General features: G+C 42.1%; 1 protein-coding gene across 2 annotated transcripts in view; it reads right to left on the reverse strand.

The window, feature by feature from the left end:
- Window positions 1-1,972: 1,972 nt before the first annotated feature.
- Window positions 1,973-13,125, reverse strand: part of COG2 (component of oligomeric golgi complex 2) — a 45,254-nt gene continuing 34,101 nt past the window's right edge. For both annotated transcript variants that reach the window (XM_084828109.1, XM_084828110.1), the window contains 3 exons: window positions 12,424-12,563; window positions 9,830-10,010; window positions 1,973-2,417 (listed from right to left, as the gene is read on the reverse strand). In XM_084828109.1, coding sequence (XP_084684235.1) covers window positions 2,316-2,417; window positions 9,830-10,010; window positions 12,424-12,563 — 423 coding nt within the window. In that variant the 3' untranslated portion in view covers window positions 1,973-2,315. The remainder of the gene's footprint in view (window positions 2,418-9,829; window positions 10,011-12,423; window positions 12,564-13,125) is intronic.

Raw genomic sequence — 13,125 nt, forward strand, 5'->3', positions numbered from 1 at the left:
GCCCAGCAAAAATGGAAGGCTTCTGAAACAAATGGAAGACTTTAAGTCATGACTGCTTTCAATTGGCCCCACAGGTAAATTGGAGCCCAAATCTAGCGAACACTGCTGCTATTGAACTCCATTCATCTTGATGCAACTTGATTAACAGAGGTTGCATGGAGTGTGGGGGGTGGGGGGCAGGTAACCCACTTCTGATCTAGTAGAACTTACCTATCTCCTAATGTCATGATATTTTGCATTTCCAAAGTCATAATATCAGGACTCATGCAAGTTCTACTAGATGTTAAGAATGGGGCAAATGGAAGTAGATGCCCAAGTGCATCTAGGGTGGGTTTTTGTTTTTTAGCATGGCAAAGAGTAATCCTTGAAACTCTTCAGGAATCAAGCTGCTTTTCACTTCAAATGCCTTGTTACCTTAGTATTATATATGCCCACCAAATCATGTATTTACAGCACATATAACTTCACTATGCCATTTAAGCAACCACTAATAGAAACATAGTTTTAGGTTAGTTTCTTCTAAATACAAATATCTATTATTAAAATGGGACTATAAAGAATAAAGGATTTTTCTATTCTTCCTAGCACTTTTTTCTTCTTCTTTTTCATTTCCTGTTCACTTATCAAGATTCACTCCCTACTGCAGATGCTATTTAATCTCAACATTTAATAAACTGGGGTATTCCTTTTTTATTAGATTTCCACAAATCCCTTGGATTCACACAGTAACTATATTGGGTGTATATTATAATGCACAATTAATTTGCATGGTGCCTTCTCACTTGAGGTACCAATGCAATTCCAGGGCAAAAAAATATTCTGGTTATCAGGTGGCATTGAACTAAAAAGTTGAAGGAATAGATTCTACTAGAATCTACTATACAGGGTGAAAAAAAAACAAATTTAATAATATATATTATGGGCAATGATACTATCTGACTTTATGGTGCTCTTTTAAGGATTCCTTATATTTCTCAAAAAGGAGAATGCTTTTCTTTCAAATTTGCATTAATTTGCTTCTTGCTTTATGAAGCCCCCAAAGCAAAATCCCATGACAAACAAGCACATTGGGTCATTTTAAAATGAGATAGATTTATTTCCTTGCACCCCTCTAGTTTTTGCGGTAAGCAGACCTCATAGGGTTCAAGTTATATGCTACCTACCATCTTGCAAACATAGTTGGGATTGAAAACCTGTATAATTTTATGGCATTTATTTAAATCATTTTCTATCCCACACTATTAAACCCCCCTCAAAAGTTACAATTCATCTTTGCTTACCCTTGTAACAAGCCTACATAGATCAGACTATGTAAAGCTTTGAAAGTGGGCATCTCATTCCCCACAAATGAAATGTTGGGAAAATAGAATTAACAAAGGAATTCTGCTGGTGGATTTTACATATCCAGAATTAACATCCCATAACTTATGTGCCCAGCCCATGAGGGTTATGATAATCCTAATACCTCCTATATTCATTCATATTTGAACTTTGACTGCAGAATCTGAAATCTCTGCACACCATTTGGACTTCTGAAAATCTGTTTTTGCTGGAGAAAAAGTTTCTAGCCCTTATAGCTAACACTGCAGACAAGAACACAAGTGCAGCTTCCTATCGTCAAATGTACTTGGGATGTCACTGACCTTCTCCACATGACCCTGTTGCAAATTGTGGCTTTTACAGGCCTTCATTCTTGAATTAGGCAAACTTTTCTGATTCAGAAAAAAACACGTGTAACCCCTTTGAGGAAAGGTTCAAAAGCATGCTTCTTCTTGTTTGTTTTAAAATTAAATAATAGTTCTCATTTGTTTTAGTCTCTTCTATATAGCGCAGTTATACAATAAAAGATATGCTTAGATGCCAGTAAATTACTGTTCTTTCACTGTCTAAAGATCAGTAATAACAAAAAAGCAACATGAATGCACATATTTAATACATCTCTATCCCCAATGCTAAAAATGTTACAAAGGAAGACAGTGCTTTTCTTGTTTATTTTAATCATATTAAATCAGTTTTCGGCATGATAAAGATTTACAATAAAAATAAAAAAGACTTCCATAGCTCTGTGGTAGAATATGTAGAAATATATAAACGGTTTTCCATATAATGGAAAACTAGAGTAAATGCTCTCTTCTGTAAGGTTCTCCTTTTTGGTGAAACAAGTTCCTATGTATCTTGAGACACATTTAACTTGCTGCTGAAGCTGCATTAGGAAGCACTTCATTGCTACACAGTATTTGGCGAGAGAAAAGAAAAAATAAACCCTCTTCTTTTTGGAAGCCAGGCCTGCTCTCATCACACAGCTGGAAATCATGTTATGTTTGTTCTGCTGATATCTGATCCTTGGCAGCTTGAACAAGCTCTGAAAGAGCTGAGAAGCTTTTGATGTTGCTCAACTGCAATCCCATCTTCTGCATCTAAAACAAAAAAATAAATTTCTTTACTATTTTTGTGAGCAAAAGCAGATAGCTCTTAATTCTTGTATGATTTGAAGATGCATAAAACGAGCACCTGGAGCCACCTCTTTCACTTAGGGTGCAATCCTGTGCATGTTTCTACAGAAAAATGTCCTACAACTCCCAGCGTTCCTCAGCCAGCCATGCTGGGAACTGCAGGAACTAGGAACTGTAAAATATTGGGAACTGTAGGGCTTTTTTCTGTCTAAACATGCATAGTGTGATTGTAACCTAAGTATGCATTTGACAAGCTATTTTTAGGCAGCCAGAATAAGTTGTACCCAATCATCAGACTTGGTTAACAATTCAATCACTTTCATTATAGGATTTATTTTGATGTTTACTAAGCGTGAAGTAATATCTTGTGTGGACGACCGACAACGGTGCCTGATGAAGTGTGTAACTTGAATATTTGCAGTCAGAGTTCAGATTTGCAAATAACTATTTAGGAAATCTCTATTCCTGTGGCAATGGTAGAAGCATCTGGATTCCTGAAAGCAATTGTAAAATTGTAAAGAAGCTTTCTAAAAAAATTAAAATAATGCTCTCATTTGTAAGTGAATTTAGATTGTGCTGAGAAATAAGAGTTTAGCAATACAACTGAAATGTGCTATAAATATTTTTAAAATCTAATCTCTACAAATTTGCTTCTTTTTCTATCATAAGTATTATGCTTAAAGAATGATATATACTATATGTACTACATACACACACACACAGAGAAATAAATTGTGGAAAACAAAGCTCTCAAGTGAGAGGTCATCAATATGTGGGTGACATCCAACTCTACTTCTTTTCATTAGATTTAGATGAGGCTATGGATGAACTAAATCAGCCTCAGAGCCAGCAACGGACTAAATAAGAGCTAGTACAATGGCTCATCTGACTTGGGAGGTGGTATTCAGCATGCTTATGCACTCCCCTGATGCATCAGGTCCACCATTTGGGGTGCTCTTGGAGATGGCCTTATCTTTGGAGGCCCAAGTAGCTTCTGTGGCATTAACACCTTACACCAGGTATGGCAGGTGTATCAGCTGCATCTCCTCCTAGACAGAGATAGTGTCGCCACACTTATCCACATCCTGGTGACATTTTGTTTGGACTATTGTAATGTGTTGTACATATGGCTACCTTTGAAAACTACTTGGGAAACTTCTGTTGATACAAAATACAATGGCTAGATTACTGACTGGGAGTCATTGTACTGAACACATCTTGCTATTCTTAAAACAACTGCACTGGCTATTGGTCCATTTCTGAGCACAATTCAAAGTGCAGGTTCTTATGTTTAAAGCGCTAATTGGCTTGGAGCTGGGGTGCCTGAAGGACCACCATCATGCCCAAGTATTACAATCATCCTCAGAGACTCTTCACTAATTCTTCCTGTCTTTGAAGGTGGGGCAGGTGGTAATCGAGGACAGGGCCCTTTGATAGTGGTGTCCTGATTACGGAATGCTGTCCTCAAGGGAACTTATGTGGTGCAAAGTCAGAAGTCTTTCCAGCACCAGGTGAAGACATTTTTATTTGCCAAGGCCTTTTAGATCTTCTGAGTTTTAAAACTGAGGGATTTTACTTGTTCTATGTTAATGTAGTTATTGATGCTATCGGTCCTATTAATTCTGTATTAATTTTGATTGTTAATGCCTTTATTAATTTGCTGTTTGGCACAATCAAGTCTACCATTCCAAATCATAGAGACTAATACAGCAAAGAACTTTCTAGGGAATTAATTACAAGTCAGCAGTTTATCATTTTGTTCAGATAAAATGGGAATAAAGGAGCCACTAGCCTAAGGCTATCATTTTAGATTACAACTTGAAAGAGAGTTTTGCACTTACAAGTTACTGAGTAGAAATACTGAGCCTTCCTATTTGTCTAATTACATATTTATTTATCTGCAGATTTCTAAACACCTTTCAGGACTTAAAGCCCTCACAAGGCAGTGTACAAACAATAACTAAAACATAAGAATGCAATAATACAAATATAAAATCAATCATTCTTAAAATATATAAATACCTCCAAAATGAACAGTACCAAAAATACACAGGGGAGTAATTAATAAAATTAAGATTGAAAAAAAAAGTCTTCAAATATTTTTTTTAAAAAACGGATAACCATGCATCTTGGAGGAAATGAATCCCACAAATGCAAGGCCACCACTGAGAATGCTTTGCTCTTGGTACCCTCCAACCTAATATCTCTTAATGATGGGCCCAAGAGCAGGGCCCAGGACACTGATGTCAGTGCACAGGCAGGCTTGTATGAATGCAGGCAATTCTTCAGATAGACAGGTCCCAACTTGTTTTGGGCTTTAAAGTCTAAAACTATAATTTGAAATTGGGAAACAATAGGCAGCCAATACAACTCATATAGAATAGGTGTAACATGTTCCATTTGTCTAGCTCCCACAAGCAGCCTTGCTGTTGCATTTTGTACCATTTTTTTCCCACATAGTCTGAAGAAAAAAGATCAGGTTGCTACTTGTAACTGAAGTTTTTCAAGTGGTCATCTGTGCATTCACACATATGGGCTCTGCGCCTGTGTGGAGACTTGATTTGGGAAACTTCTACAGCTGAGGAGTTTTGGAAGGAACCCTTCCCCTGCTGTCCCACTACACATGTTCCTAGTGGGTTCCTGCTTATTCCCTCAGTTCCTTGAGACAGACACTGTAGCCTCAGAACCAAGAAGAAATACCTTTGGTACCCAACATCGAACTCGAGTATGACACCAAAGAAGGGACAGTGGGTGGGTTGTATGAATGACACACTTGAAGAACTACAATTACAGGTAGCAACCTGTCTTCCTCCTTTCTGGTCTCTGTGCATCACACATAAGGGCAAGTAGCAAGCTAACTTACAAAGTGGTGGGTCAGTGTCCTATCACAAAGCAGAGGAAAGGATGGCATGACCAAAGGTACAGTCAGCTCTAGCTTGAACATACAGTCTGTAATGTCTAACAGAAGGAGATGGTGTCCATCAGGTTGCAGTTTGGCACAGTTCACGGATGGCAACCCCTCTGTCAAATGCAACCAATGGCACTACCACACAAGTAAAGTTAGCTCGGACTGGCGCAGACTGTTCGAGTTCAGTCAGCTTATACAATAGCTTGACGGTCTTGACAACCCAGGAGGTGAAACGCTGAGTCGAGAGAGGCTGGCCCTTGCATTTGCCACCGTAGCAGACAAAGAGGGGAGGTGAAAGTCTGAACTGCTCAGTCCTCAATTTGTAGAAAGCCAAAGCATGGCACACATTGAGTGTATGCAATGTTGGCTCCAGAGGTGTAGATGGGAAGGCAAAGAAAGCAGGCAGAAAAATGTCCTGGTTGAAATGAAAGTGCAACATGACTTTAGGCAAGAAAGAGGGGTCAGGTCTGAGGACCACCTTGTCTCGGTGAAAAGTGGTCTACTCTGAACACACAGAGATCACTGGCATGATATGCAGAAGTAACAGCCACCAAAAATGCAACCTTCCAAGAAAGGAGGTGCAAGTTTGTGGTCTACGGTGGCTCAAAGGGCTTGGACAAAAATACCTTTCGCATTTCCAACAGGCTCCAGCTCAGTATCATGGAGCAAACGGGTGGTGCCAGATTCCTGATCCCCTTTAAAAAGTGAAACCCATTTTGGGGGCTGTGGTACTGGCTTTTTGCACTGTATCCAATGCCTCATCTGTTTTGGTGTTGAATAAGCCTTGGCCTTCAAAGGGGAGGTCCTCTATTCGTGAATGAGCCTCCTGAGAAAGTCCCACTGACCTGGGCCACATGTGTTGTTGAAGTACAATGGAGCTTACCAGGAGTTCGGTGTCACAGTCCACCTGGTGTCTCGAGGTGTTTATCTACTCTTTGAACAGCTTCATTGCCTCGTTCTGTAACATGCAGGCTAAAGCTTTCTTGTCCTCGGGTAGATGTTTAAAAATCTTCCCTGCTTTGTCCCAAAGGAACAAGTGGTAACTGGACATAACATCCTGATAACTGGAAACTTTAAGGCCAAGTGCAGCAGAGGAGTACATTCTCCATCCAAAGAAGTCGAGGCATTGGCCATCCTTATCCACTGATGAGGAGTGAGCCTTGCAGGATTTTCCCTGAGCCACACTGACACAATCAAATTCGGGGCAGGATGGTTGAATAAGAATTCTGCATCCACCTCCTGCAGCTGATACATCCCCTCCAGATGCTTTGACATGGGAGGCATAGTGGAGGGGGCCTTGCATGACCGTTTGTGTCCCGCAGTGCGGATAAAAGCGGGATTGTTACCGGTTTGGCTGAATTCGTGTTGATGGAATTGAAAATCAGGTCCTGTACTGTTGGGGCAGCCTGTTGGGTGGCAAGCCCCAATGACTGAGCTATCCTCATAATTTGGTCTGAGAAATGCCTGAGATCTTCTGAAGGTGTTGCATCCTGAGCCCTGACTGCTGCATCTGGACATGACAGAGAAGGATGCTGCGATGAGAGTGATGTGGAATCGGACTTGTGGCCCTCTGTGCCAGATAGTGGCGACCTTTTTGTAGGCAGTGGTGGTAATTGTTCCATAGGCAGTGATAGGGCGGTCTGTGCAATAGCCTGGCCCTCTGGACACTGCAGTGTCTGGGTGGGAGAAGATAGCATGGCCAGGGCCAGTAAATGTTTCCTGGATGGTGGATGAGGCGGTGGCATCTGAGGAGCTAGTGGGCTGCGCAGCTCTCTGGTGACTGGCAGAGGAATGAGAAACGTCTCCTGGGTTTCAGGAGGTCTTGAAACCATAGCCGATAGCTGGGTTCGATACTGAGGACATGCTCAATCTGAATGTCTCTCCTGTGGAAAGTACCGGTGCTGGCCATAAGGATCTTACCTCTGCGCATCCCAATCTTGTGGTCTCCTGTATGGGGAGTCCTAGTTGTAGTGTCTGCCCACTCCGAAACCAGAGACCTGGACCGCTCTCGTGCACAGAATGTAGGACCTTGACTCTGCCTGACGGATGCAACCAAGAGGAGGGAGTCAGGAGAACCTGTGTGTCTATCTCAGGGTCCATATGAAAACGAGGTGGCCAAGCAGGAGGTTCAAGCAGATAAAAGTCCTGGATGTCACCCTCTGAGTAGATGTAATCGGAACTGGGTCTGATCTCAGTGTCAGTATTGCCATCGGGATAGAAGCAAGAAGCACCGGTGGAGCAGCAGGTATCGCCCTCAATACTAGGGACACCGGTTGATCCCAAGGCCTTGCCGGAGTGTCAGCAATGACTGTCAGTGTCGGAGACTTAGACTGATCCCGAGGTTGGGAGCGTGGCCTGACTTGTTCCTGAGGGAAACCTGATAGTCTCTTTGACTCCTTTTTCTTCTTTTTTTATTTCTGAAGAAGATTGCTTCTTGCTTTGGCATTCTGGCCGTTTTGGTCAACTTCTTGGCCAACAAAAGTGTCAGCACCCACCCCAGAGTGGGGGGTTGAGCTGCATTCAGGGAAACTTGTGCAGGATGTGGGGGGATATGAAGGTAACTCCCAACACTCGTACAGGTGTAGGTGAGGCAGGAATATCCCTGGCTGGGAGGTCAGGGACCTGAACTGTCAGTGGGTCTGTAAACACCTCATGCACATTCTTCCAAAGTGCGGCTTTTAGCCGGTAAGCATGATTTCGCTGAGCCTGTTTTGAGAATGCCTGGCAGTGAGGACAAGCCTCAACAATATGTCCTTTGCAGAGACAGAAAAGACACAGTGAGGGCTCATCACATGGCAGTAACTTGCTCCCACAACAGAAACACATTCTAAACGGCGCTTTAAAGGCCATACGCCTGCAAGGACGATCACAGGATTGTGAAAAACAAAATAACACAGAAGATAATGGCAGAAATATATAAAAAGGAAGAGAAAGGAAGAACATGACTTTTTGCTTTCAGATGAAGTGAACACAAGAGAGGTTCCCAGATGAGACTACAATGGTGGTCAAAAGAGAACTGAGGGAATAAGCAGGAAACCACTAGGGACATGCACACTGGGATGGTGAGGGAAGGGATCCCGCCAAAACTCCTCAGCTATAGGAGTTTCTTGAATCGAGGCTCCATGCAGGCACAGAGCCCATATGTGTGAAGCACAGAGATCATGAAAAAGAACTTATGTAACTGGAGTCTAGAAGGAGCCACCATTGAACCTGGGTGTGGCATCTTCAGTGAAGTAATTGAAGCTTATTTAATGAAAAGGGGCTTATGTACCTTATACAGAGGTATCCTGGTTATGTTTTTAAAAGCTTATAAGCTGCAATTGAAAGCAATAATTGGTAACTGTAGAGGTACACTATCAGGTGTTCATTGCTTGCTGAAGGCAAGCAGCAATGTCCTCTGTGAGAACATGCAGGTAGAGTTAAAGGAATTCTGTGGGCCTATCCACAGATCATGTTAACCCATGGTGGCTTATAAGCTATGCCCTTAGTTTATTTTGCAAATAGCCTACTGTGCCCCGACAGACAATCAGACAAATAAGCTACACAGTATATTTTCCCCTTCCTCCCCTTGTAGACCTCCCGCCCAGCCAGGCAGGTATCTCAGCTTCCTTTGCAGACTTTCAAGCCTTTACTGGGTCTCCTTTCTCTGCCTGGGTGCAACGAAAAGGGGGGCTCTAATTCCTTGAAAGTTTGCAGAAATTGAATTAAATGTAATATACAGGCTCCCCTTATGGGGAGCCACCACATGCACTACTAGAGAAAAGCAGGACTTTGCATTTTCATGGAAAAGTGAGGATTTATCCACACGTGAAACTGTTTGGGAACCATGTCAATTGGGGGGGACGACTCATCTGGAGCTGGAGACACAGCTGAGTGTGGTAGGAAAACAAGTTTGCTCAGAGATCACTCAAGAAATGCAGAGCGGCGGCTGATCTTGTCAAGTGGTTCCATAGGCGATCTCCATATCCCATGATGGAGTGACAGATGACATGCTAACCCACCATAGGTAAAACACTTACTGCAGACCATTGGTTCCTGGGTGGCTTATTTGGGGGAAATAACTCACTGTGGATGGGAAAAGAGATCACAGATGACACACTATGCCATCATGGGTTAAATAAACCTTCGTGGTTTATTTAACCCATCATAGGTTAACATGTCGTCCAAACCCAGTCTGTGTCAGAAAGGCATGTAAACATCATAGAGAAATATGAAAGAGCAATAACTACCTAATCACTTGAAAGAGAAATAATCACTTATTTCAGGCTGAGCAAAAGGTGCTCCATTGTTGTTCAGTCGTGTCCGACTCTTCGTGACCCCATGGACCATAGCACGCCAGGCCTTCCTGTCCTGCGCTCTCTCCCGGAGCGTGCTCAAGTTCATATTCATTGCATCCGTGATGCTATCTAGCCATCTCCATTACCTTTGTTTATGTAACAAAATATAGTTTTGTTTGCAACCAAGTTACCTGAATTCCAAAGTACTCCACATCTAGGGCCAACTGCAGGCGGATTTTGTTATCATCACTCATGCCTCCATTTGGAAAGGTACTATTCGCAGTCACAGTTTTTCTGGCCTGCTTTAGCCTTTTCAAACTCTCCTCCATTTTTTTTACAGAATTCAGAATGTCTGATATTGTTTCAAAGTACCTGAATAAAGAAATTAACAAATGGATTAAATTATAAGCCCCTTGAAGACAGAACTATTAACATTTAGAAGAAACTGCTGTAATCCATTCTGAACTCATGGGATATAAACAAAGTGTGCTTGTGCCTTTCACTGAATTTAATGGGATAAAGTGCTGAACTTTGGTTGGAACATGCCCTAACGGTTTTAGTAATACCCAGCCTTTATCTACACAGAAAGATGGGCATAAGTCATCAGACCTCAAGGACATCTATTACAAAAATGGGTACTTTGCAGCAAAACCCAGAAATCCTATGTGGGAGATGGTTAGTAGTTCATGCACGACCAGCTCCAGGTTTCTGTAGGTCCCAGGCTGTAGCCCTGAAGCGAGCTCCTCTCAGTTCCTCAACACACTGACCCTGTTCCATCTGCAGCTTCTCCTCATTGCAGAGCTGGGCTGCCTGCTGTTGGTGGCAATGGTATAATGATAAGGAGGAGCATCAGTAGCAATGGGAAATGAGATGCTGATAAAGGCCAGGAGGCTAGGGTGGAACCAGTGTGGTTGTGTCCAAAAACTATGGGACAAAGAAGCAGTGTGATCATGTGGGATGAGAAGGGAGAAGTCAGCCTGGTTGCCCAAGTGATAAACATGCACTGTCCCAGCACTTCTGGAACTGGCCCAGGGATGGGTGTTGGCCTCAAGGCTGGAGGAAGGGAAACGCACTCCAGAATTGCTGCAGGCTAAGGTGATGTGGCAGAGGCTGGGCCCATTGCCATGGTGACAGATACCTTCCCTCTAATTAGTACAAGAGAGTCCCATTTCTTGTGACTCTGGGGAGCAGAAGGCATATGTGGCCTGTTAGCATCCAGGAAACAACAATGCAGGAATGCCCTGGGGCCTCAGAAAGAGCCAGAGAGGAGGAGAGGGAAGAGGTTCTGGGCTGACTACAAATCTCCTTCCTTCCAGTAGAGCCCTTTCCCATACTGAGCCCTGGGAGCGGAGCTGAAGTAGTTAATCATCCTTTCCTCCGGCAAGCTCTTCTCCAGATCCAGCCTCAGTGTAGCATCCTGACAAATGCTCAACCATGCAAATCACCAATGCTGAACCTGGGTTTGGTGAATGTACATGGCTGAACCAATAATTGGATGATTAAATAGAAAAAGAAATATGGCTACTATCAAATGGAGGTGGGGTTTTTTTTTGCTTGTGTTATATTCAGAACTTGCGTTTTTACCAAACAAAAGAGATTGAAATTGCTTTTAAACATTCGTGCTGGACAGCTGTATAATTTTTTTTCTGTACATGAGAGATATGTAACCCGATAATGTACTGGGTTTTAGTAAATGCTACAACTAAACTAGATCAGCAAGGTAGGTGCTTAAGGTTTAGCAAAATTAATGGGATATATACAGTGTTTCAGAACTTAAGAAACATTTGAAAATTCAATTTATATTCTTATAGTAGGTTCTGATGAAATAATACAACAAGGAAGGAAAGGTTCCTCCTGTGCAAGCACCGGGACATTACTGATCCCTAGAGGGATGCTGCTTATGCTGGCATTTTCATGGCAGACTATAGTGGGGTGGTTTGCCATTGCCTTCCCCAGTTGTGACTACCTTTCCCCCAGCAAGCTGGGTACTCATTTTACCGACCTCGGAAGGATGGAGGGCTGAGTCAACCTGAGCCGGCTTCCCGAGACCCGGCTTCCGCTGGGATCGAACTCAGGTCATGGGGAGAGTTTCAGTTGCCTACCACTCTGTGCCACACGAGGCTCAATAAAACAAGACACTGACACATATACTGACAATTGCTTGACTGCATTTTTAAAGTGGGCTGGAGCTGTGGCATGTGAACATTTTGTGTTTCTCCTAAGGTCACCTGGCTCCCAGAACAGCATGACAAGTTCAGGTTTCTCTGCATACAGCACACAGGAAACAGTAGCAACAAAGCATTACTACTTTGTTTCAACATTACAGGAACTTCTGAGAGTAAATTCGGATTAAGCACTGGAAAATCTGTGAAACAGCTACAATCAGTAAGGGCCACTGGAAGATGCTCCATCTAGCTCTGTATTTGTCTACACTGACTGAAAGCACTATGGTCATCACAAATCAAACTTCCCTATTCATCATGTTGTTGGGGGCAAAGAGGCAGTCATCGTGTCTTCTCTTGTTTAATACTGAACTTAATATTTATTTATTTGATTTATATCAAGCCTTTTGCCAAAAAATGGCACTCAAGGCAGCTAACAATAAAATATGAATTAAAAATAAAATCTTAATTAAAACATAATGTTGAAAGAAAAAAATTAAAAATACATTCATAAAAGAAATAAACAGCACCAATTAAAACCCCATTCAACAGCAGATCAGCTTACGTGCCAAAGGTGTTATATACCTTCTGACTTAGGTAGTTGCATTAAAGTTTTCACTTACTTCTGTGTGCTTGTACTGAGGGCTCCTTCAAGCCACTGCTCAATTATACCTGGCTTTAATGTATCTTTGTACTCATTCTTCAGTTGGTAGAAAGGTTTAACAGCAGTGTCAACATAGGGCAATGCCTTGGTTGGCACCTCCTGGTTAATGACATATGAGGTGAGGGAGAAACAAGAGAGTAAACAGCTGGGCATGTTAGCGTCCAGAGCTAGCAAATCTTAACATGCTGACACATAACCAGTACATGACAATTTAGAAATGGTATAGTTTTATTTGCTCATTAAAGCCTTGGAATTCTTCATTAGCAGAAAAACATTATCAGGTAGAAAGCTTGTGATGTGATTTACAATAACACAAGCTTCCCCAGAAATGTGGCATAGCATCCCCCACCCACATGACTTCCAAAGTAAACACCTTTCTACAACATTATCAGCATGATCACAATGTGCATCAGTATTATTGTAACATGTATAAACATAAAGTAGAAGTTAATTGGCAAAGAAAAAAAGCTTTTAAGCGATGTTAAATGATTAATCATATGGTTTTAACATTTGAACAAATATGCATACCATAAAACTTCAATTTAGGTTCCTTTTTGAATCCACATATTGGGCTCTTTCAGAAAATCTATGAGTTGATTCCCACTGGGTATGACATAAGCATCCAGTGCTGGGGGTGGGTGGGGAGAATCCCAGCCATTTC

This window comes from Heloderma suspectum, chromosome 1, assembly GCF_057233095.1.
Source record: "Heloderma suspectum isolate Gila_16-S chromosome 1, 16-S_ref, whole genome shotgun sequence".
In the NCBI taxonomy this organism is placed as follows: domain Eukaryota; kingdom Metazoa; phylum Chordata; class Lepidosauria; order Squamata; family Helodermatidae; genus Heloderma; species Heloderma suspectum.